Consider the following 24,178-nt stretch of genomic DNA (forward strand, 5'->3'; position numbering starts at 1 on the left):
CAGCCGTGTTGCGTTCTCCAGAATAACGTCTCGTAGTGGAAGTTTTCCTAGGCGAGACTGACTACATGATTGGGGACACGGGTTCCAAAGGGCCAGAATGGGTCAACCAGTGTCGGAAAAGCATAAGCGAGGCCGACGATGGCCGGATAGATCTCTCCAGCATTGTTGTGAAGGTTCTTATCGAAACGCGACGTGGAACCTACGATGGGGTGTTCCTGAGCATGTAGTGAGAAGGCTGGGAGAGTTGGGTGCTCAATGATAGCCGACGGTATCCCATGGTTTCGTAGTAGTGCAGTCCGGCTTCTCGTATAAAAATTTGATGGCCCGCGGTACGGATTCCGTATTCATGAGGGGAAGACCCGAGGATCCGCAAGAAAGCTGTCAATATTCCTCTTCCTCGACCTGGTCATCCCCCCCAAGTCCACAACTGAGCTAGTTCTTGATCCTGAACGATTGTTGGCAGGGTGTTCCGGCAAACCAGCCACGCGGCTTGTCACGCGTGCAAGCAAGACTCGCATTCTCTCCAGCTCCTTTTCCACCGGCCCATCGCGCGTAACTAAATTGTCCTGAATGGTGACCTCATCAGTGGTAGCTAAAGGCTTGACCGCAGCTTCGATGCGACGGAGCTGTTCTACACGAAGCCGTATCTGCTTCCGCTCCTCGCTTAGCTGGGTCAGCCGGAGGACGATGGCCTCATACTGTTCTGCTTCCTCGGGGTAATTATCAAGATCCGTTTCGATCGGCCACGAAGAAGGCAGCTCCTCGATCGCATCGTCCGCAGCTGCTACATTATCAGCGCATAATCCTCAGCCACAAGATACAGACAAAGCAGCTCACCCAGGTCCAGTTCGCGGCCGATGCTGCTCTCCGACTCCTTCAGCTTGCCGACCCTTTCCTCTGCGTCCCTCGTGTATGAGTTGCTTATCTGCTCGGCAACATTGTAGCTCGCTTGAGGGGGGTAGACGCGCCGACAGTGCAGCTGGATCGTCTGGTTGAGGTTGAAGAGGGCGTCGTCGAGCACGCGCGTCGGGATCGGCTGGCTTGACGCGTTGTTGTTGCGGCGCCAGATGCGGGACGGCGCGAGGGGCTGTGAGAGGAGGTTTGTCTGCGCCGTTATGAAGGATTCTTTGAGCGAGGGGACGGTTGGTGTCGGCGCGGCCATGGCTGCTTGGCCGAGGGAAGTTGTGGTTGTTGAGGCTGGGTTTGCGAGGACGGAGCTGGGAGGTTTCGAGTTCCAAGATGCAAGGAACATGACAGATGATGCCCCACCTTGGGCCTCGGAGCAACGTCTCCAATCTCCAATTCGGGGTTGCGCATCATTATTATATGAACTGACAGATATCGTATTCTAGATTTCACTGTACCTCCTTTCATCCTGTTTCGCCCGGAACCGCTGCAGTTGAAGGCGTAGCAAAGAGGGCGTTGCTATCTTACCTGAATCATTACACGCAGATGGCAGCATGGGTTACTAGACATTTTGTGTTGACAGTACAGTGATGACAACTCCGGCGGAATTTTTTTTATTTCGGTCGTATTTCTAATTGTTTATATTACTCTATTTCCTCTTTTCTTCTCCCTTTCTCCTTTTCTTTTGTTGAAGGAAGGGGGGGAGAGTTTACTTGACCATTGACTTCTAATGCCTATAATGGCCACAGTACATATGTCATACATGAATATAAAACCTCCAGCGCTGGGGTTCTCTTACACGATATGAATAGCACGTACTCCTATCTAGACGATCCAAGTAATAATTACAAAGGGCCCCGACGGTGAGTGACTCTTGATAGTGCATATGCTTGTCCCGCCAGTCCCGTATTGTCACGCCAGCCATCTAGATACATCCCCAAGGGTATGAAGATACAGTATTCGCCACTTAAGTTTTAACATAGTCTTTCATTTGTATGAAAGTGCAGCATGTGACCAACGTATAGCTTCCATCTGTCAATTACGGGCGCTGAACGGATCAAGGACCTGCATAGAGCGACATTGCGTTCAAGTACTGTACGAATAACAACACGATACACCAACTTCAACTGACCATATATATTGGAGCACAGTATTCTAATTGTGAATCATTCTCAACTTACAATCATAAATAGTCGTCCAGCGGCCAAAAGGTTTACATCAAACGATGCACCACGTGCCCATGGACTGGTAGGTCATCGGGTTTATGTACGGGGCCGGTCTTGCAAACAACCAACTATCAAGAGCGCAAAAGCAAACGCTCTTTCAGACTTTGGAAACCTCAACCGCCGCGATCGTGTTTGTAGCCGCTGATCGGCCACCCCCCCCCCCCCCCCCCCCCCCCCCCCCCCCCCCCGCGGCATAACATATTCATCTGCAGCCAGCCGGTTGAGTGACCAACCGGCCGTCCCTAGGGGCTGTATGAAGGCGAGGTTGTCCGTTTGATGAAAATGCACTTACTTTCTGCGGAGTAAGAGAAATATACTATGAAATACCACAGGGCAGACGCAAGCCACCAACGCTCCCGACTTACACACGTGCAGATGGAATGTCAGATACTCCGTATGAGATGAGCTTTCCACGCGAACTCAAGTAGAGCAGCCTTCTGCTTTGGGCAAATGTTGCATACGCGAGGGACGATCTACCCTCGTGACATTGGGGTTGGGGGAGCACTCGGATGCACCGCCTTCCAAGTATCCAATTGTTGCACAGGGTTTACTTCACACCATCTTGTTCACATTTGTTGCCGTACCATTAGCTTTCCACGCGAACTCAAGTAGAGCAGCCTTCTGCTTTGGGCAAATGTTGCATACGCGAGGGAGGATCTACCCGCCTCACATTGGTGTGGGGGGGCACTCGGATGCACTGCCTTTTAAGTATCCAAGTGCTGCATAGGGTTTTTTTCACACCTTCCCGTTCATAGTTCGTGCTGCCGTGTCGGTGAATGCCGGGTCAGGAGTTGGTCTCCATCCACGTATAAATGTCTGTCCTTTGACATTCTCGTCCAAGCAGAACGAAGGGTTGTGAGCCAAACCATTCACAAAATCAACGCCCTGAAGCCATTTCGTCTACTTTTCATGCAAAATACCCCGTCTCAACCATGAGTGACGACAATCGTGACTTCGAATTTGCCCAAAGGGGTCTTGTAGCAACCTTTGAAGATCCTCTGGTATACTCTGAGCAGAAGCATGAGGTTATCTGGGACAATAACGCATACGGCTTTCTCCAGGACGATGCTCCATCAACTGCAAACAAGTCTCTATGGAGACAGGGGCAACTCTGCACCGTGACAGCCGGTCTTTACCAAGTCACCATGGGTATCTACCAAGTGCGTGGGGCAGACATTGCCAACATGACTATTGTCCAGATTCCGGATACCAACGACATCATTATTATTGACTGTCTGACCTGCGTAGAGACGGCTCGCAAGGCCTTTGAGCTTTATCAGAGATTCCACAAGGACCAGATAGGGCAAGAACCGGTTATAAAAGCCCTCATCTACACTCACTGTCATGGTGATCATTTTGGCGGCAGCCAGGCAATCAAGGACATTGCAGGTGACGATCTTCGAATCATTGGACCTGATGGGTTTCTCGAACATGCCGTGAGCGAGAATGTCTACGCCGGAGCAGCTATGAGCCGCCGATCAATATACATGTACGGAGAGGCCTTGGATAAATCCCCCACGGGACAGATAGGTTCGGGTCTGGGCCAGGCCGTGCCGCCGGGAACTAGCTCTCTGGTGGCGCCGAATCAAACCATCAAGAAAGACGGTATTCTGGTTCCTGGAATCGAGGGGCTGGAGATCTATTGTCAGTTGACCCCGGGGACGGAAGCGCCAGCCGAAGTCAACTTTTATTTCCCGGCATACACGGCCCTTTGCATGGCAGAAAATGCGACTCATACCTTGCATAACATCCAGACGCTTCGAGGCGCCCCTGTTCGAGATGCGAGGCTCTGGTCGCGATACATAGATCAGGCCATTGCCTTGTTCGGCGATCAAGCCTCAGTCGTGTTTGCTAGTCATCACTGGCCGACTTGGAATGAAAATGGCGAGAACTACGTCCTCCCCTTTTTGGAGGAGCAACGAGACTACTATGCTTACCTTCACAATGAAACCCTCCGACAGCTCAACAATGGCCAAACCCCTGTGGAAATAGCGGAAGGCATCGAGATGCCCCCGAATCTAAGCGTCAAGACGCACCTCAGGGGGTACTACGGGTCGATCAGCCATAATGTCAAAGGCGTATATGACAAGTACATGGGTTGGTTCGATGGCAATCCGTCAAAACTGTGGCCACACACCCCCGCAGACGAGGCAACACGATATGTCGCAAGCATGGGCGGCAGTGACCAGGTTTTAGCAACGGCCAAAGACTATATCGCGAAGGGAGATTTGCGATTTGCAGCTACTCTGCTGAACCACGTCGTCTTCGCCGACGACCAAAACACCGATGCAAAGAATGAGTTGGCATCAGTCTACACAACACTTGGCTACGGTTGCGAAAATGGTACGTGGCGTAATATTTACTTGGCCGGGGCGTCGGAGCTGCAAAACGGACCTACGGCCGCCATCAACGCACTAACACCGGCGTCCCTGATGGCGCTCGACCTTGAAGAGCTCTTCGATGCGGTGGCCATTACCGTGAATGGGCCGCAGGCTTTCCGTGAGACGGGTGTCACTATTGAGTTGATGGTGGAGGACATGAAAGCGACGCCGAAGCAGCCCGCAGAGGGCGCGGGTTGGCATGTCCGTCTGAGCAACGGCGCCGTTACCGGCCGCGCGGTTGAGTACGTGCCGCCTCCGGATCCGCGGAATGAAAATGCCACATTGACGGTATGGCTCTTGCACAAGGCTCTTGTTGAGCTTGTAGCATCGGCCGTCGCTGGTAGTCCCAAGAGCATCGACTCTCTTGACGACGTAACTACTTATGGGGATACCAAGGCGTGGGATACCATCACCTCACTTGTTACAGAACCAAACCTTGCCTTTAATATTGTCACTCCTTAGGCAGAGTTTGCCAAGTAGCCAGAATAACTAAATTGACTCATCTTGTTCATCTTGAAAATGGCGCTAAGTGTCACTGCTTGGAGAATGGCCGTTGCACAACGTCCCGCTAAAACGAGTTATAGCAACGAGCTTCTAATTTTTGCGAACTGGGTGTATTGAAGGGCTTCGCTGGTAAACCTAGGCAACGGTGTGCAGCCAGATACATCACATTAATTCATGCGTATCTTGTTCTTGGCTTAACACTCGAAGTTGATAGATATCAGATTATCGCCTATGAAGTATTGTTGATGAGACCTTGGCTCCTGCGTGCACCCTTACATGCCTTTTTGAGAACGTCTACAACCGTTGACCCTACTCATGCACGCCGCTTTGTACGAGAAGTATTCATCTCTAGAGGCCTCGGATAAGTTGCTCAAGAAAGGCTTCCGACATAAGGGCCATGCTTGCTGCCGGTCTTAGTCCAAAGGGGACAGTGCGCATATGCGTTGCTATCCCGCAATAAGTGGCCACGTGTGAAGCAAGACCATGTTGCAAGTTCAGCTAGAATAACAGGCTCCAACAGTACAGACCCTTGGTCTCTAGACACATTTCATCTTCTGGAATCATAGGTGTACAAGGCAAATGCATACACTGGAGAGCAAACCGTCAAACAGACTAGGCAACCCACAGAGGTAAACGAGGTGGGCGCCCGAAGTGAAGTCGAAAAGTGTTATCTGTCAGCCTGTTATTTAACCTGTTGGAAGAAATATGTAATATTTTAACAGCTACGGTAATCATCTTGTAGGCGTTTACAGTGTTTGCCCTCTGACTTAATTGGAATATTTCCAACGTGACCCGCTATACACAATATTCTATCATCCCGCTTTAGGCGTTTATTGCGTCAAGACAACACCAGGAACTCGCAGCTAACAGTCCTTGCGAACCGGTCGAAAGATGGCAAGGAAATTTGGGAGTCTAACCAGATGCTAAAAGCTCAACGCCAAGACGTGACAGATAAGAACTGGTTGGATGTACTTAAACTCCTAGGGTAATTAGTATTAATCTGTTAATCTTCTTATTACACGGAGGTCACGTTGTAAAGGCACGGGCCGACCCTTGAACCTGAAGATAGTTACACAAGGGCTCGAGATCTAGTTGAGGCTTCAGGTCTAAGCCTCGCTTGCTTACCGCCGCTTTATGGAAATCAGGGTTATCCGCCCCCAGAGGCCTTAAGACAGCCAAGGAAATTTGATATTAAAGCGAATTGTTAGCTGAATATAAATATCGCTCCAAGCTCTTATATGTAAGCCCTTGTCACACTTCTTCTACTTTGTTCTTTAATCTTTGCAGTCTACGCTCCTTTATTGCTGCTGATGCATAGATCAAATAAAAATGCAGGCAATTTAACTGTATATGTACACAATAAAAATAAGAAGCTTCATCTAATAATTGTCAGAAATATTCCAATTTAGTCAGAAGGAAAAAGACTGTAGACGCCTACGAGTTTATTACCGTAGCTGTTTAAAATATCACATATTTCTTCCAACAACAATTCTAGCTTGCTGTGGCGAGTCGCCAGAAAGCCGAGCCCCCCAGCCGGCGTAAACGACGACAAGTGGAATAATTAATACTGGTCCGGGAGGCTTTGAAGAGAAACGAAGCTTGAGAACTTGAACCTATATTATATTATCGATTGTTGCCTATTCGAATGCGCAATTCTCCCATCATATCAAACGGCTACCTACTCTACCAAAGCACTCTAAGATCACCCCGCTTTCTACCAAGTACTTGGCAAAGACATATCTCGGGAATGACGTTAAAGATGATATTGAGGCCATGAAGTATGCTTCTGGCCTTGGGATTTATGTTCCTCGAGTTCAACGAACTGTACAAGTTGACAATGCCATATACTGTATCATAGACCGGGTTAGGGGGCCACTGTGACAAGGGCAGGGATACTAGGTTTAGAATATGAGGTTCAATTTGATCTTACTTCAAGGTATTAAAGGTCCTTAGTCTCTCCCAAGGACTTAATGGACTAAAGGTCTCTATAGATATAAGAAGTCAATGAGCCCTAATATCCCGAGGCAGCCCTTGCTAAGGTTTAGCTCCGGGCTCTCGTGATACCTTTTTTTGTTGGTATATAACCTTTATTATCCGATACCTTTCTCCAGTTCTTAACCGTGTAACAGCCACACTGGCTACTCAGTGGTTGACTCTTGGCTGGGTTGCTACCATTTGGCTGGCCCTTCAGCTTTGTCGTATTATCTATCGGCTAAGATCAGCTGAGTCGCTAACAGCTAGGTCAAGCTGGGTCACTAGCAACAAATCAGTGCAGATGCTACCACCTCGAAGATTCGTTTGGTCTTCCGCTGGGAGCAGGCGTAAATCAGGCCAGCGCCTTTATGAACTTGTGGCTTGAGTCCGTCTTAACCCGCTACGAGATATAGAAGGCCATAACGTAACGCTTAAGCTGTCTAAAATAAAAATTCTTAAGTTTTATATTTAATTACTACGACTTCTTACCTTAAATTATTATACCAGATTCTTTTAACTAACTATAGCTTATTAACTGGGATTATGTGACTTTTACCTTAAGTTCGTCGAATATACTAGTATGCATAATTTTATTCCTATAGGATAGGAAGGGTTCGCTTTATTGCAATGGAGATTATTCGCCTGGATTGTAAGAGGCCTTTATTATAAGCAAGCCCGGCTGTTAGACGTGATCAGATCTAAAATCACGCCCCTGCCGGTCGATTCAACATGAAAGCGGACGGCTATGCTACCATTTCCACTCAACCTGACACCAAACCTTAACATGAAAGACCGCAATGGGTTATCCTTAAGACGTACACTTGGTGAGTCGTCATTGCTGAACTGAGTTGACTAATATTGGCGACCTGAAACGATGGTACACCTCTGCAGAGGTAAGGAGGATGCGTATGGAATAGAGCACTGCGTTTTTCTAGATATTCCTACTGATTTATTCATTATAAATACCAAGTGTTAGTCTGAGCAGTGAGGACTAGAGGTTCATGGCTGCAATATTGTGAACCAAGTCATCTTGTAGCCCGACAAAGCCGTCCCTTTTACTAGGCCTGGTACGGTAGCTTCCTTTAATAAGCAGTTTCAATCCGCCAGCTTCCAATTCAACCCGGCCACATGTATCAATAGCTGCTATGGGTCTTCCAGCTCAGCATAATTCCAATAGAAGCCCTCTGCCGCCGACCTCTCGGCAGCTGCAACAGCTATTATCGATCTTCCGACGGAAATAGTAGCTAGATCGTGTCGACTAATGAGACTTCCGTCGACTAATGAGACCTCCGTCAACCCGGCCGATAGCTTCAAACAATACGCCCAAGGTTATTTGTAGCTACGGGACCTCTAGTAGCTTCAATTGAACGGCCGCTGCAGACCCTTCTACAGCATTTATTTTCCCTTCTTCTTCGATTAAACGGCCGCCGCGCCCAACCTCCCGGCGGCAGTCTTCTTTAATTCCATGAGCCGGGCATGCTTCAATCCAACGAGCCCGTCATAAGCTTCCGGCCCGGTCCGATCCGTCAGACGCAGTGATCGTCCTCGATAGGCTAGATCAACAAGAGCAGCAGCGGCTTCAGCAGCTTTGTCGTAAAGGATCAGGCAGCGATGAATCCATGGCATCTGCTAGAATACATTCCAGCTATCAGCTCTTGTAGCTTCTCCCAGAGCTCTGGCCAGCTAGCCCTAAATATCGCGAATACCAGCAACAGAAGCGGCAGTTATCGGTTGATCGATACTACTGGCGGTATCAGGCCAAGCAGTAGCGCGTCAAGTTCAACAGCGTCAATCCGAACCCGGCTGCAAGCTTCAATTGAGCCCGACCCAAAGGCTCGAATTCCAACACTCCGGCTGTGTGACAAGGCTTGTATTGAAGGGCTTGGAGCAAAAGACTCAATTCAATGATAATCTTGTATGGTGTCAAAGATCCTTGGTTTCCCCAAGCCTCAAGGCGAAGGGGGACCGTCTAATATACATGAAAGGATCGGCCCGTGCCTAGTGCGCCCCATACTTCTCGTGGTCTCGTTGTGTAACGAATGAGTCAAGTCCTTTATCGGTGAGGCCCCTTTGTTGGGCTTCACGATCTGTGGGGCCTTTTCCGTGTAACAGGCTGTAATACTGTATGCCTCAATCAAGCCTGGCCCAAAGCTTCGAAATTGACCGCCCGGCTTCTAGCTTTCAATTACGGCCTCAGTGCCTAATTCCGCGGCGTAACAACTAGGTCCGTGAAAAAAATGCAAGGCGTAGTAATAACTCTAGAGCGTAAGGTAACATATATTATAAGTATTTAGGTGTGAAAACATTTATTAATCTCAGATTCATACATATATTTCTTTTTGTAATATATGATTTGAGTTCCCTCCGGAATGAGGTTAAACTGCCGCACGGTATTATTTAGCTGCTTTTTTGGCTGCCTTTTCAGTTGCTGTTTCAGCTGCATTTTTGTGCTTGAATCACCAGACCAATCTTGCCAGCGTCTGACCATCGCGATACGCTCATCGTGTCTTGCGTGGTTAATTGCAGTTCTCTGGCCTAGGTACGGCCAAAATACTGTATTACCAGATAGAAAGATTGTATATAGTTACTTATATGATGCTTGCATGATTACCTGTATTTTTTCATTTTTTTCTTTTCAAAACTTAATATCATTCATTACTACTTCGGTCTTTTTGGGAACTTAATTAACTAATGAAATTTCAGCTCGGTCTTTGTCAACGAAACAGGCCTACTTTGAATGGAACAAGGCTCCTATTTATCGGCATCGTCGAAGGGCCTCGCAAACCCTCACAAAGACTCGCCCCACGGCTCTATCGCACCCGTCATTTTCATTATAGATAGATCCCTCATTGAATGACTCAACGGATGACCTACAATCTCTATCAAAAGCCTCTAGCCTACCTGGCTAGATAGCTTCAATCAAGGACTAATTCCACTGCCCAATTCTATCCACAGCTTTCAATCGTGATAGTCTTAACAATTACGCGGCTTTGTGTGTTTCTTCTGCACAGTGTTGCCGTTGTTGGCTACTATGTTTGGCGTGTCGTGGTAGGTACAAGCTTGGTCTCTGGTAGCCGACTGTAGAAGGAATTCCTTTATTTTAGTAGCCCCCTTGATGCCATGGACCGAAATTGCATTCAAGACAAGACCGGCAACATGAGGCGCCGCAAAAGAGGAGCCACTCTGCAATATAACGTTGGTATCGCTGCCTGAAGAGGGACATTCCACGTCAACTCCAGGAGCTAGCATAGTAACCGACGGGCCCCAGTTCGACTTAGGCGAAAGAACCCAGTGCTTGTTCATGTGGCCAACGTTGATTACTCCCTTGGCAGATCCCGGCGTGCTAATGCTGGCATCCTCGTTCTCATTGCCGGCGGCCGTAACGACAGGGACGTCGGCTTCGCTGATGAGGGCCTCTATAAAAGTATTCAGTGACTGCACCTTTTTGACCCCGAACGACAAGTTGATGACTGATGAATGCTGGCGGCCGTTTCTGAGTATATGCTCTGCAGTCCAGGACAGCGCGCGAAGCGCCGCAGAAGCGGTGCAGCCGCCTTCTTCATCGAGCGTCTTGACAGACAGGAGCTTGGCCCGCTTTGCTACGCCGTAGGTTTTGCTGCCAAGTACGCCAGCGACTCCGGTGCCGTGACCGCGGTGGTCAATTTCATCGCCGGGATATAAAGTGAAGACCGTCTCCGCGCGGCCCTCGAATTCCCCATGGGTGGTGCGGATGCCACCGTCGAGAATATATGCGTACGTGCCGAGACCGGCCCGATCATCATAGTAGTACTTGGACGCCGGGTCGGGGGGGAATTTCTCATAAAAGGCCCCGGCGCGTCGATGAGATACGGCTCTGAGACCCCAAGGGGCACTCTTTTGTGTTCTTAATGCCCTTTTTGCTAGCATTCGACGGTCTTTCGGTGCTGAAGAAGACTCGGGCCCATTTTGTGAGGACCGTCTAAGAGGCGCGGCGTTGGTGCTTTTGATATCGGAGTCAAGTTGGTCTATATGGGCCTCAAGACCGTCAGGTGCACGAGTTACCCCGGCTGAAGTCAGCCCAAAGAAGAAGGCAAGAATCGTCGAGGCTTTCATCTTGGAATCAAGGTTTCCGTGAATAATAGACGGCAAATGCAGGTTTTGAAGTCGTCTTTTTCTCTGCAATCCGGCCGCTTATACGACTCTTTATGTGCAGGTTGGTTGCGGTGATAACCGAGCTACACGTGAGTCGCTAGAAGATGGTGCCATTTTGGACTTCATTTAAACGACGTTCTTTCTTCACATCCATAGGGCACAGACGGGAGATGCCGACTTGTGAATTATCACTATGTATCGCGCGATGGTGCATAATGGCCCCGGTCATCATCCGTAATGCGACTGGGGATGGGGGTGGGTACAATGCATGCATGATTCCTAAAAATTGGCCGTTGTCGCCGCGGATTGTGTGGGACAGGCTAACGAACGGTTCCTGAATTGATGACCGGCTGTTATACTCCGTAGCTCTGCCCACTTTTTGCAGTCATATACCGACTTGCTTCGGCTTGGGAGAAGCTTCCCAACGGCGCTTCCCAATGCAGCCCATCTCAAGCTGTACAAGGGTTAGTCGAGGTTGCAAGTAAACCTGACTCTAACCCAAAATTCGAAACTCCAAGGCCAGTTCGTGATTGTGACATGCACAAAGAGTATAAAGAGAGCCTGGTTTAGTCCTTGTTTGACTTTGATGACGCCGTTCTTGCAAACAACAGGCTGGACACAAAATTGCGTATTGAGCTAAGTTAGTAGATTATTTGTAAGTATTCCTCCCTGGTATATATACGTAACCGTTGTGACCTGATTGGCTTTAGCCCCCAGAGGTCGTGTCTCCATAGGCATTTCTGGAGCCGCGGAGAGCGTGGCTGATGGTTCGGAGTAAGCGACACTCGTATCTTTGCCAAGAAGTAGGCGAGAATCGCGCACTGAAAGTTTTGGCGGCGGTGGTGTGTCTTTCTTTGGTCTTGCTATATCCAACATTTGCGTCGCTCTCTACGCATAATGGATAGAAGGTCAAAGCGCGAGAATCGCAGAACCTCTTCCATCTGCATGATAAATATGGATCAGCATCGCTCTTACCTTGCTAGGGTCGTGTAGTCCGATCGGCTGTGTATCAGCAGTGCTAACCGAGCTCGATCCTTTTGTGGGTATGAGCCGGCTCGTATTACCGCAAACATCGATGCATAAATTGCAATCCAACCCCCAAGTTACTACTCTACATGCGTCATCTATGGGGACGGTACTCGTAGTAGCTGTTAACGAAAAAAAGGGAGTTAACGTTGGCTGCATATCAAACATTAGCCATATTAATGAAATTACTGTATAAACGAAAAATGCGCTATTGACAACTAGCTTCCAACCATAGTAAGGGGTCAAAGACGTAGCTAGGCCAGGATACTGTCAAGCAAGGACCGGTCTACTGTTTTATGCTATCCATAGTTCTAGTTTTTATGGTTAGTCTACAATAATTCAAGCAAAGTAAGCTAGCTTAGCAACAGAAGTTCCTAACAAAATAATATTTAATACAGGATATTTTTTAAAAAGGTATTCCATGTACAATATAGTTTATATTTACCTGGAAGAGAGAGGAGTAGTATAGCAATACGTAAGCACTATACCAGCACGCACTCAAAGATAGTCTTTAACTTTTTTTTTGCTCAAAAGCTACTCTTAGTACTAGATGGAGTATTCCTACCCACTACAGCTCTGCTGGTTGGCTACAGTCCCCCTTGCCTTGTAAGGTCATGCATGAAAGGCTAACGGCGCCGCCACAGCAGGGAGGGTCGTGAAGACATGGTATGAGGTGCGGGTGCCCACCTGATATTAGCCCCTACTCACCCGATACCACCCCACGAAGAGTTTAGCGGCTAGGATTAGTAGTTCATATAAGAGTTAGGGTTGGGAGTTAAGGTTAGCTTATGGGATATGAACTAAAGTGGCACTGGGAGCGATTATCGGATGAGTAGTGCGACCTACTATCATTTTATGTACCGCCACACAGCAGGGGTCAGTAACCAGTTAGACAACTGGAGCGATATATTAAATTCAATGTTATCTAAATTATGGAGCTTGCCGTCGTCCGCGCTATGCAGAGGCCCGATGGCGCCCGGGTACCACCAGCTTTCCAGTAGTTCTAGAGAGAGTTCAAGGGCTGGATTGTAGAGCTCCTTTCCAAGCTCGAATACGTACTGATAAACTTGATTCATGGGCTCTTCAGTCATCTTGGAAAAAGCCTAATGGCAGAAGCCGAGCTGCCAGGGTAGCCCACACATACGGCGGCTACTATAATACAAGGCCCCATGATACTAGATATACCACTTAGATTGCCATACTTGCAATATATCCAGCATTATCGGAGATACTACAATGCCAATGCCGCACGAAAAGAGTGGGAATAACCGCGTAGCCATGAACTCTCTTTCATTTTGTTGTCACCGCAAGGCTAGATTATCCTAGTCAGTCGGGACATGGATGTCCCGTAATCTCTTGCCCAACATTTTCCTTGGTACGATGAGTGCTTCGTAGGTGCACCAATCAATTGGAGCATAAGAGGCAGTGTCCTGATGGCTTGGCAAATTCTCCGAGACAAATATGAACAACGACTGTTAATGATGCCACAATCGAGTAAGCCACACAAAAAGGGAAATACTTCACTGCTGCAAGCACAGTTATATTTGACCTGCATACCCTCGGTCTGTATAGTTGCCGTTGACATATAGTAATACCGTGGCGATTAAGAGCAATAGTGGCACCACGTCCAACATAGCATGGGTGTACACGAAGACTTGCCTTATATTTGCTATAAAATTGTTCTGCAAGAGACTAGGTGATTTCTGCAGTCGAGACGGCTCGCTACGCAAGTAAGAGGCATATAATTGGCATTGGCTTCTGCTATAACAGCTGCGTTGTCTATAAGAACTCTGTTCCCGTCACTCAAACGCTTCTTCCTTCACTCATCCAAGGACTTCCCCGACCGCCATCTAGTTTGACTTGGCAGCGCAACTCTGCCAGAACAGCACAATGAAGCGCATGCACTGGTCTCTTGTCCTCGTGTCCGCTCTGCTCAGAGGGGTAGCGGCGGAGCCGGCTTCCTCTGAAGACGGCGCGACCCGACCACTGGGGTAAGAAATCAGTCCTCCTTTAAGAACACGACTGACGATCGCAAATTCCGATGCTAACTGTTTCATAGCCACATTGTGGTTCTAAAGAGAGGCCTAGAAGAGCAACATCTGAATGATCATCTTGAATGGGTTAAATCTATCCACAAGCGAAGCATAGAGGGCGACGGCAGCGAGAACAAAGCAAGCGAAGCAACGGGTGTTGAACATGAGTATCGCGGGACTTCTATTGGATTTCACGGCTACTCGGGCAGCTTCCCGCCCGACGTGCTCGAGAATATTAAACGACACGAGCATGTAAGTGCCGCACTCTCTATAAGCATCTTTATACAGCTATGTGTACGCTAACTTTTTAACCAGGTTGACTTCGTAGAAGAGGATCGCATGATTCAGGTCGGACCTACGAAACGGCAGGAGGTAGAAGAAGATACGACACCTGGAGAACCTAAAGATGACGGCAAGAAAAAACAGAAAAAGGGCCCGGGCCTGTTGTCTGTGGGACAAGGGTAAGCGGCTCCTATTAGTCCCAGTCTTGTCAAGGGGCTAGACATTTATTCTAAACCGTGAATCAGCTACAACACGTTTCTGGACAAGGGAATGATTCCTGACGCCGTCTTCATTCCTGGCGAACAGAAGAGGGATGTACCCGCGACCCTGGCTGAAGAGTTGGTTAACCAGACCACAACCATGGCGTTCAACTTCACCGCGCCCAGCGCAAACTTGACCAGTGTAAACGTAGTGTCATACTTTTCCCCGCCTGACCCAGAAGAGATCATGAAGGATGTTCTTGCCGACTTGGAAAATGAGCGAAACACGACTGCGCTCAACGTAATCCATACCCGAGCTACTACCGATCTACAGGACTGCACGGGAAAGATGGACACCTATTACAAGATTACAGAAAGCTTTGAGTATGTTTGGTGAATAGGGCTGCATGAGGGTCGAAGCTAATTTGGAGCGGTGCAGTTCGTATATCAAGGCTCTGCACGTCAGCGGCGCTGCAACAGTATCTGGTTGGGGTCAGAGTGCTTCCGTATCCGGCAGTTACCTGAATCAGGCAGAGGTATGAGTTTTTTAATCGCAATAGTGGAATAAAACTAACGATAGGTATAGCTCTCCAAAGAAGGCTTGACATATATTGCCGTTATCGATATTCAGAGACAAGTAGACTTGCCCGCTGTATTTGAGTTCAATAAGAACCGGTACAAGGCGGCCTCGTTTGCTCGGGACTTTGGTGACAAATGGATTCACGGTAAATATCCCCGCCCTCTAGCAGTTGCGTTTGATCAGTAAAGGCTAACTGATCAGGTTTCCACACCGGTGGCAAGATGATTGCTCGGCTATCATTCAACTCGAAAGGATCTATCAGCAAGCAGGACCTGAAAGTACAGTAAGTCTTTGACCATCTACCTACCAACTGAAATCTACATACTTGGGACTCATATTCATGTCTTTAGTGCCGAGGCTTCATTGAAGTTCTGGGGAGTGACTGGCGATATCAGCGCATCAGTCAAGAAGAGCATGGAAGATGTGAGCAAGCACGCTGATGTAGAGATATCGCTATTCTACCAGGGAGATTTGGGCCGGGTTATGGGCGAGTCGGGGTCCCCCGACAAAGTTGCAGCAGCCTCTGTGGAGGGATCGTTTAAGCAGGTCAAGACGTGGGCGGACCAGTTCATTAACAACGCCTGCCGACACAACTACGCGTACCGGTAAGACAAGCGCAGGCCCGGCGTGAAGGGCTTGGATGATAACTGGTTTAAAAGGCCCCTTCTCGACGACTACACAAACACTGTCAACTTTCCTGCGGGTCAAAAGCTTCTTGACTACCACATCGCGCACATCGTTGTAAGTTGCATCGCAGAACCTATCTACGCATGTAAACTAACACGGGATTTAGTCGTACAAGATTCTGAAGGAGCTTGTGCGAATTTCCGAAATGACGCAGTATCTGCTACGCCGTAAGATGCCTCGTATCCCTGGTCAACTGTAGATTCTCTGACCCTCTATCGCAGTCGAAACGCTAGACGCCGAGTTCAAAGACGAAGTCGAGTTCGCTGAAATCGAGATGGTGGAACTAAGCAAGAACTGGGTATGCGCAAACCACATCATAATAAACAACAACCATGAACTAGGCGCTAACAAATCTCATGTTAGGTTGACACTACTGCAGAGGAGCCAGGTAATGCCGTGAATACAGGAAAGGCCCTCATCGAACACTTCAGAACCGAGTTCTTCAACAAGTATAAGTCGGCTATAGCTCATGACTTTTATATATCTGGTTTAGAAGTAAGCATTATCCTCCCCACAATTCAAGCCTCCGTCAGCTGAAGTAAAATAGGTGGTATACGGTAACAAGCCGCCGGCGAACCGGGTTATCGAGGTCCACCACCAACCCGAGGATATTAACCACAACTTTGGTGGAGAGTGAGTTACACCTTTGGAAATATTCCACTCTTGGATGCGAAGGCTAAAAATCTTTGGATAGATTTGTCTGGCTTATTCCATTGTACACTACACGTCGCGACGAAGCATGCACCTCCTTCACCGTCATCATTGGCTCGTCAGTATCCGGGCTCAAGGATCTGTCAAAGGGCGCAGGAGGCGAAAACCGCTACCTCAAGTGCGAGAAGAAAATGTCAGACGAAAAGATCCGGCGTTTGGCGCTCCATCGGGGAAGCGAGAGCCTTGACGATTTCCTCTCCGACACCCGTCACGGCTTTGTGGGCAAAACAACCAATATCAACGAGGGTCGTGGGGGTTCAGACGATGCAGTCTATCTCTTGTGGGCACATGATGGCAAACGAGACCAATCTTCGAAAAAGACCGACGAGTACTATGAACTTCCGGAGGCGCAATAAAAGCGGCTCCGCGGGCAAATTGCTTGACAAGCGGTGCCCCAGTTGCCTCTTGTTTCCGCCTTCGCAGTCTAGTGTTATAACAATCTGATATTTGAGCTGTCTTGGCTATGATATATAGTATTATAGATAGCTTTAGTAAGATATGAATAATATTTAGTGTGACGGTCCTTGCCGCCTTTGACCGCGCCTAGAAAGGCCCTCTACTCTTCTTTCACTTGCCTCTATCGTCATGTCACACGGTTACACGAGGGCTACGATCACGAGACCCAGGGCATAAGGCTCTAACCTACTTATGTAATGAGTAAAGCTCCTTGGTCAACTAGGCCTGGAAGAGAATCAACGGCCTTGAATACCAAATATGTTATTAGATGGACTGAGTGTTACTCTAAACGTTCACTGAGCCCTTGTCACATCTCATCCTCATCATAAATAAGCGAATCTCATTATGCGGCCGTTGAGCAGCTTCTTCCTTGCAGTCGGTGTAGAAGAAAGCCGTAGGTATACTTACTTGCTAGATGGCAATGCCGCAGTCATTGGGCTGGGGTCCAGAATGGTGCATAGGCCACTCGCCTGCTTCCACGTCCTAATTGCAACTCAAATTCAGTCCATACTAGTGAGGCATACTTCTCATACAGGTTAGCTCTCGGGTCAACATGACCATTGCGCGCTGACCGATAATGAAGACAACAAGCTGCAAATTACCTGTCGAAGTGTTCGTGAAAATGCCAGCGAAACACAGTGGTACTGAAATGCATAGCATCCGAAACTTTCCTTTGATAGCACCTTTTCTAGCCACTTTTTTTGTCAAACATAGCGTTATTAAGGTTATAGTCTTTCTTGCAGGTGACACATCCAGGTCTATGCTTGGGTGCCCATCGCAGTAGGCGAAGGCGATGCTTTGGCCAGTGAAGCGACTCGAGCTGCGATGGCATCTTGCCCCTTTATTATTAGAAATCCCAGGACTGTGCGGTTTTGACATCCAATATACTTGTGAGAGGACTTGGTTCCCCTCTTATCATATGGTGTGAGCAACGGCATGTAGCCTCATCTTTGTTCCGAATGGTGGCCTACTGACGGCAAGATGCAGCTTCATGCTGTGGCCGCTACAGTTCCAGCCTTCTCACTACATTAACTCCCTCGAAGCCTATAGAAAAACTGCCGCAAGCATGGCCAACGGTACCTGTGCATCGGCGATCGCAGTCAGTTCAACTTCTGGGCATCCCAAATTTCTCGCCTCATGGTTGCCTGATGGCTGTTCAACGCGTTGAGGATTTTACAATTTGTGATGTTTATTCACCTTAGTCCTTTGAGAGGTTATTGTTGTGACGACAGTGGCGCTATCATCTTGTAGTATAATAGCATCATCCATATCAAAGCTGTACACTTTACGATACTGTCTAAATGCCTGCCCTCAAATGGGAAATATTATACTCGATTATGCTATTAGTGAAGAACAGGCCACCGTACTTGAACTTGAATCATGTATTGACACTTGGGCGAGACTGGGTCTCTGATGGCTGCCTGCCTTTCATTGATCAGCAGAAGAAAGCACTGCCTGCGGAAATGCGAGTTGCTGATTCCGGCCAGTGTGTGCGAGGAAGCAAGCTCACGACCAGTGATGGAATGTGACAAGGTATGAATGGAAGTCGTCTTTGCAGCCGCTCTACAACCTGCAGACCGGCTGCAGAAATTGAACCTATTACGATAATGAAGCGCCTCCGCCTTATTTACTCTACTAGACAATGCTGCTTATAGCTAATATACTAGCCCCAGCAGACACATTGTCAAGCGTAGCTAGCATGATCAAGTGCTCAGAATCTACAACGAAGTCGTCAACTAATGTACAATATAAATGCGAAAAGTATGCAGCAGCACAATTTTGCCAAGTCGAGCGATGGGAATCCAGGATCCGTTGCAGGGGACCAAGCTACAAGTGTTCCAAGACATATACCTGACTCGAAGCCTTGTTGATGCCCAATGAAGGGAGACAATATTTCAAAGCCTGTTTTGATATACCAAGTGTAACCCCAAGGGAAATCTATATATTGACGTTGCCTAATCATATTATTACAGTTAACTCTCGCCTGAGAGGTCTCTTCTCTCCTTCCCCTCCCTTTTCCCTACACCAAGAAGATAGATGTCACCGAGATCTCTCCTCTTCTTCCCCTCTCTTTTCCCTATACGAAGAAAATAGATGTCGCGGTGACATCCAATTTTAACTCTCGTATTCTTTCTCGGCGTTATTTTCATCGACATACACTTAGAGCGATGACAACGAGACTCGAGAGCTCGGAACTTTATACCGTAGGGTGGATTGCTGCTCTTCCTTTAGAATGTGCGGCGGCTACTGCGTTACTAGACGATGTCCACAAGCCGCCGGAAGGGTTTGAGCAGCACCATTCGGATTCGAATCTATATTTCTGGGGCCGAATGGGCGAGCACAACATTGTCATTGCCTCACTACTTTCAGGTGTTGACGGTTTCACCTCTGCTGCGACTACAGCCTCGAACCTCCTCTCGTCCCTTCCGCAGATCCGAATCGGTCTTCTGGTGGGGAATTGGTGATGGCATAGCTCGACCTCACCAACGGACAGGATATCCGGCTCGGGGATGTCGTCATAGGCCGACCCGAGGAAACAAGCGGAGGGGTCGTCCAGTATGATTATGGTAAATCACTGCCAGATCAGACATGGCAGCCTAAAGGAACGCTGAATAAGCCCCCTGATGTGCTCCTCGGTGCGTTGTCTAACTTGCAAGCTCAACACGAAATTGAAGGTTCGGATATTCCCAATTTGCTCGACAAATTGTGGAAGTCAAAGCCGAAGATGAGGAACGGAGTGAATGACAGCCCGGGATACGCCCATCACGGATATGAGCATGATCGGTTGTTTCAGTCCGCTTATAATCATGTTCCAGGCAACAATTCCGATGATTGCGACCCATCTCAGGATATTAAGCGCCAAAAAAGAGAGAATTTTCGCTTATTGCTTCAGGGAACACAGTGGTCAAGAATGCCGTTCAAAGGGATAATATTTCTGAGGCGGCTGGGCAGGGCTGCATGTGCTTTGAAATGGAAGCTGCTGGTCTCATGGATTGCTTTCCCTGCCTCGTAATAAGAGGAATTTGCCACTACGCTGATTCGAACAAGAATGACCGGTGACAGCGATATGCTTCTGTGACCGCGGCTGCGTTTGCAAAGGAGCTCCTGGGCTTCGTCCCAACTGCACAGCTCCACGAAACACGACGAGCTGTTGATTTGATTAGTTCAAGTTAGTTTATCCTGACTATGGAAAATATTTGATGCTAATAGACTTGAAATCGACACTAGCGTGAAAAATATTGAGTCCTGTTCAAGGCAAACAAACGAAAATGCTAAAATGGTCTCGTAAGACAAATTGTATGATGTTTTATTATAGAAGTAAAGTTTAGCTGACATTCATCGAAGAAAAGATATTCAAGAAGGCCAGCAAAAGCAGTTGGTCGGAAGATGCTGCTTTTGACTCGCATGCAGAGGAACGCAATCGTACCTGTCTGAAAGATACACGCGTCGATGTTCAGCAGAATATAGATACATGGGCTACTTCATTAGGAATAAAGCAGATATCCTGGCTGAATGGTATAGCAGGAACCGGCAAGTCTACTGTATCCCGTACCATTGCTGGGGTATTTGCCAACCAAGGCATTCTGGGGGCCAGCTTCTTCTTTAAAAGAGGCAAAGGTCATCGAGGCAATTAATCAAAGGTCATTACCACAACTGCAGCTCAAATGGCGGCAAGACCCCCGGCTATATCCCCTCAGCGTACGAAAGCACTCGAGAATCACTCCAAGATTGTACACAGAGGATTGCGAGAGAAGTTCCAGAAACTCATCCTGGAACCTCTACAAGCAAATTCACAGCATGTTGGGGAGCCGAGCTATCATCGTCGTCATCGACGCCCTAGATGAGGAATCAGCCGATGATTGTCACACAGATTGGGTCAAGCAAAGATTAGAAGCCCTTTTATTACACAAGAACACGACGAGAACTATGGGACACACTAGGCACGGGCCGTTCCTTTCATGTATATAAGATGGTCCCCCCTCGCCTCATAGCTTGGGGAAAGCAAGGACCTTTGACATCCTACAAGGTTATCATTGAATTGAGCCCTTTTGATTCAAGCCCTTTAATGAGCCCTTGTCACAATGATATTGAGGTTCTTCTCTTCCTCTTTTCTCGTGTGGAAGATTTACGATCTGTGCGGCTGAAGACTTTCGTGACCAGCCGCCCAGAGTTGCCGATTCGTCAAAGGTTGAGCAAAATGTCTCGCAAATACCGAGATTTGGTATTGCATAATCTCCCGTTCCCAGTGATGGAAAATGATATATCTCTTTTTCTCCATCATGATCTCAAGAGAATCCGAGACAAATATAATGCTTCAGTATCAGATCACCGTTGCTTGGCTACGAACTGGCGAGGCCAATTTGCCGTCCAGACACTTATTAAGATGGCGGTTCCGCTGTTCATTTTTGCTGCTACAATCTGTCGCTTTCTTGACGACCGTAGATGCGGGAATCCAGATAAGCAGCTCAAAGAAATTCTCCGTTTCGAAACAAGAAGCCAAGAATCAAAACTAGATGCAACATATCTGCCTGTTCCGGATCGGCTACAGAATGGGCTATCAAAAAAAGAGAGAAAGAGTATGCTTAAGAAATTCCGATACATTATTAGATCTATCATTAACTTCGCAAGTCCCTTATCGATTTCTTCTTTAAGTGCACTCTTCCACGTTCCGAGGGAGGAGATATATGACAAGTTGCACGCGCTGCATTCCGTCTAAACATTCCGCCGTCAGAAGATGAGCCTATAAGGCTACTACACCTGTCCTTCCGCGACTTCCTGCTAGACCCTAATAAGCGCAATCACAATGACTTTTGGGTCAGTGAGAAGCAAGCTCATGGCGTCATTGCTAAAAACTGCCTCCGCATAACGGATTGCCTTGGTCAAGACATTTGCGATATAAAAGATGTCAGCACGCATCAATCTACAACCAGTGAAGGAAGAGTAGATGATTGCCTTGCTTCAGAGGTCCAGTATACTTGCCAATACTGGATACATCATACACAAGAAGCGGAAGAACGCGCCCCCGATAGTGGACTAGCATATAGATTTCTCACTCATCACTTCTTCCACTGGATGGAGGCTTCAAGTCTACTGGGCAAGGCATCAGCAAGCATCGGCTTTTTAGAAGGATTGAAATCTGTGTTCAAGGTAAGTAAGCCAAGTAAGCCCCCTGGCATGCGACGTAGCTAATTCCCAAAGTAGGGTCAGAGTAATGCAGGTCTATCAGCCTTGCTAAACGATGGCGTGCGTTTCAAAATTGAATGTATTCGGTCGACGCCGCTGCAGTTATATTCCTCACTTCTTGTCTTTGCGCCTAAGAATAGTAAAGTCCGAGCTCTCTTTGAAGCCAGAATTCCTAGTTCGATCTCCCTAAAGCCCAAGACAGATAGCGATTGGAACGCATGTCTGCAAACATTCGACGCCCAGAATCCAGTCATGATGGCCACCTTCTCTCACGATTCAACCCTGGTAGATTCAATTTGTATGCTCGACATAGTACGAGTTTGGCGGGTTAATACCGGCGAATGTATACAAGTTTGGGATACATCCGGACGTAACCCGGGATCTTCTTCAATGGGGCCTCGAACGCGACCTTGATATCCTTTACATGACGGGAAACTCCTTTCGGCAGTCTCTAGGTTTGGGACGGTACGAGTCTGTCGTGTAGGTACAGGAGAGTGCGGGCGGACTTTTGGAACAGGCCAGAATACTTGGCCGTTATCATTCTCACGTGACTCACAGCTCCTACCCTTGGGTTGTATGAGTGTAAAAACAAGGAAATGCATTCCGACTCTTCAGATCTGCGTTGACCGTGCCTCGTCCGTAGTCTTCTCACACGACTCACTACTATTGCTGACGGTCCATTGTGAAACGTTACGAGTCTAGTGCATAGATAAAGGCGAATGCATACAGATAATGGATGGGCAATATCATGCCAATATGATTGCTGCGACGTCGATCGGGTAACTCTTTCTCACGACGCAAGGCTTTTGGCTTCCATCGATAAGAGGCGACGCAAAGTAAACATCTGGTGCGCAAAAGCGTGGAAGCCTATACGTGCTCTTGTGGGCAAGGGGAAGGGCGGAAAGATTCTTTCCCTCGCGTTCTCGCATGATTCTACACTCCTAGCCTCAGGTTCTTCTGGTTTTGCTATACGACTATGGCGCGTCAATGCTGGCGAGTGTATGCGCATTTTAAAGGACCATCACGCATCTGGAGGGTGACAACAGGCGAGTGTATACACACTCTCAAGTACCTCCAATGTCCTACAAATTCACCCTCGTCTTCGGTTCCGTCAATGTATGGGGGTCTCGCATACTGGCCGTGCAGCCACCTTTTCCAAGCAAGTCATACTCATGTAGGTATTCCTGCAGCGGCATGTACATCCAGCCCAAATCTTCCTCCTCGTACTCGGTGGCACCATGGAACGGGGCGAGAACTGTGTAGTTCCTCTCGTGTGGGGGAAATGGGGACTCCCAGTTCTTGCGCAAAAGCTTCACGACTGGCAGTTAACAGCGAGATGGTCCACGGATTCGAGACTGACATCATCCACAAAGAGACCATATTCGCATCTGGGCGTGGATGTTGCGTGCACCCACTCTACGTCGTTGTGCGGGTTAGTAGCGTCCGGCTGGAGACGGTCCTCGAGGTTCTTTGGAACCCAGGACTGGAAGTCATCTCGGACTTTGTGGGACGTAGCTCCGCCAAAGACAGCTGTTAGTGGTAGCAGACGCAACATTGACGTGTTCAAGACGTACTAGAGTGTCTCGTCATCGATGGCGTGGAGGTGATGGAATTCCAACATGTCTTGGCGGATGTAGAATCTGGCATCTTCTTGGACCTCGCTGCGCAAGGCTTGCAGCTGGCGATCTTGAGAGCACCGATGTATATGGACGTTGTTCGCTTAGACCATACTAAGAGGAGAGAGTGAGGAGCATGTCTTATCACGAAGCCCCATATCGAATCAAAACTTGGTGCACGTCATGGTGGATTTGATGTGGTCAAAGTCGATGTCAGGGCTCGACGTGTAATCGAGGTAGGTTTTGGTCCCGGAGACCCGAGAAGGTCCTGCCGAGTTGCT

The 24,178-nt window shown here is 48.2% G+C and overlaps 5 protein-coding genes across 5 annotated transcripts; 2 read left to right on the top strand and 3 right to left on the bottom strand.

Moving 5' to 3' along the window:
* Nucleotides 1-344: 344 nt before the first annotated feature.
* On the bottom strand, nt 345-1,162 carry J3458_014359 (uncharacterized protein; the record flags this gene model as incomplete). The annotated part of the gene is made up of 2 exons (XM_007812654.2): nt 345-781; nt 838-1,162. The coding sequence occupies 2 exons, from the start codon at nt 1,160-1,162 to the stop codon at nt 345-347; spliced, it is 762 nt and encodes a 253-aa protein (XP_007810845.1).
* A 1,902-nt stretch (nt 1,163-3,064) lies between these two features.
* On the top strand, nt 3,065-4,975 carry J3458_014360 (uncharacterized protein; the record flags this gene model as incomplete). The annotated part of the gene is made up of 1 exon (XM_007812655.2): nt 3,065-4,975. One exon carries the CDS (start codon nt 3,065-3,067, stop codon nt 4,973-4,975), a length of 1,911 nt encoding a protein of 636 aa, XP_007810846.2.
* Nucleotides 4,976-9,964: 4,989 nt separating this feature from the next.
* On the bottom strand, nt 9,965-11,083 carry J3458_014361 (uncharacterized protein; the record flags this gene model as incomplete). The annotated part of the gene is made up of 1 exon (XM_007812656.2): nt 9,965-11,083. One exon carries the CDS (start codon nt 11,081-11,083, stop codon nt 9,965-9,967), a length of 1,119 nt encoding a protein of 372 aa, XP_007810847.2.
* Nucleotides 11,084-14,038: 2,955 nt separating this feature from the next.
* Nucleotides 14,039-16,997, top strand: J3458_014362 (uncharacterized protein; the record flags this gene model as incomplete). Its single annotated transcript, XM_007812657.2, has 14 exons — nt 14,039-14,139; nt 14,208-14,433; nt 14,497-14,642; nt 14,709-15,047; nt 15,103-15,199; nt 15,250-15,388; nt 15,445-15,526; nt 15,594-15,848; nt 15,903-15,984; nt 16,037-16,097; nt 16,152-16,228; nt 16,294-16,425; nt 16,478-16,563; nt 16,625-16,997. The coding sequence occupies 14 exons, from the start codon at nt 14,039-14,041 to the stop codon at nt 16,995-16,997; spliced, it is 2,196 nt and encodes a 731-aa protein (XP_007810848.2).
* A 6,596-nt stretch (nt 16,998-23,593) lies between these two features.
* On the bottom strand, nt 23,594-23,836 carry J3458_014363 (uncharacterized protein; the record flags this gene model as incomplete). Its single annotated transcript, XM_066120515.1, has 1 exon — nt 23,594-23,836. The coding sequence occupies one exon, from the start codon at nt 23,834-23,836 to the stop codon at nt 23,594-23,596; it is 243 nt and encodes an 80-aa protein (XP_065974348.1).
* Nucleotides 23,837-24,178: the final 342 nt, after the last annotated feature.

This window comes from Metarhizium acridum (genome assembly GCF_019434415.1).
Source record: "Metarhizium acridum strain ARSEF 324 chromosome Unknown scaffold_320, whole genome shotgun sequence".
NCBI classification, from domain to species: Eukaryota; Fungi; Ascomycota; class Sordariomycetes; order Hypocreales; family Clavicipitaceae; genus Metarhizium; species Metarhizium acridum.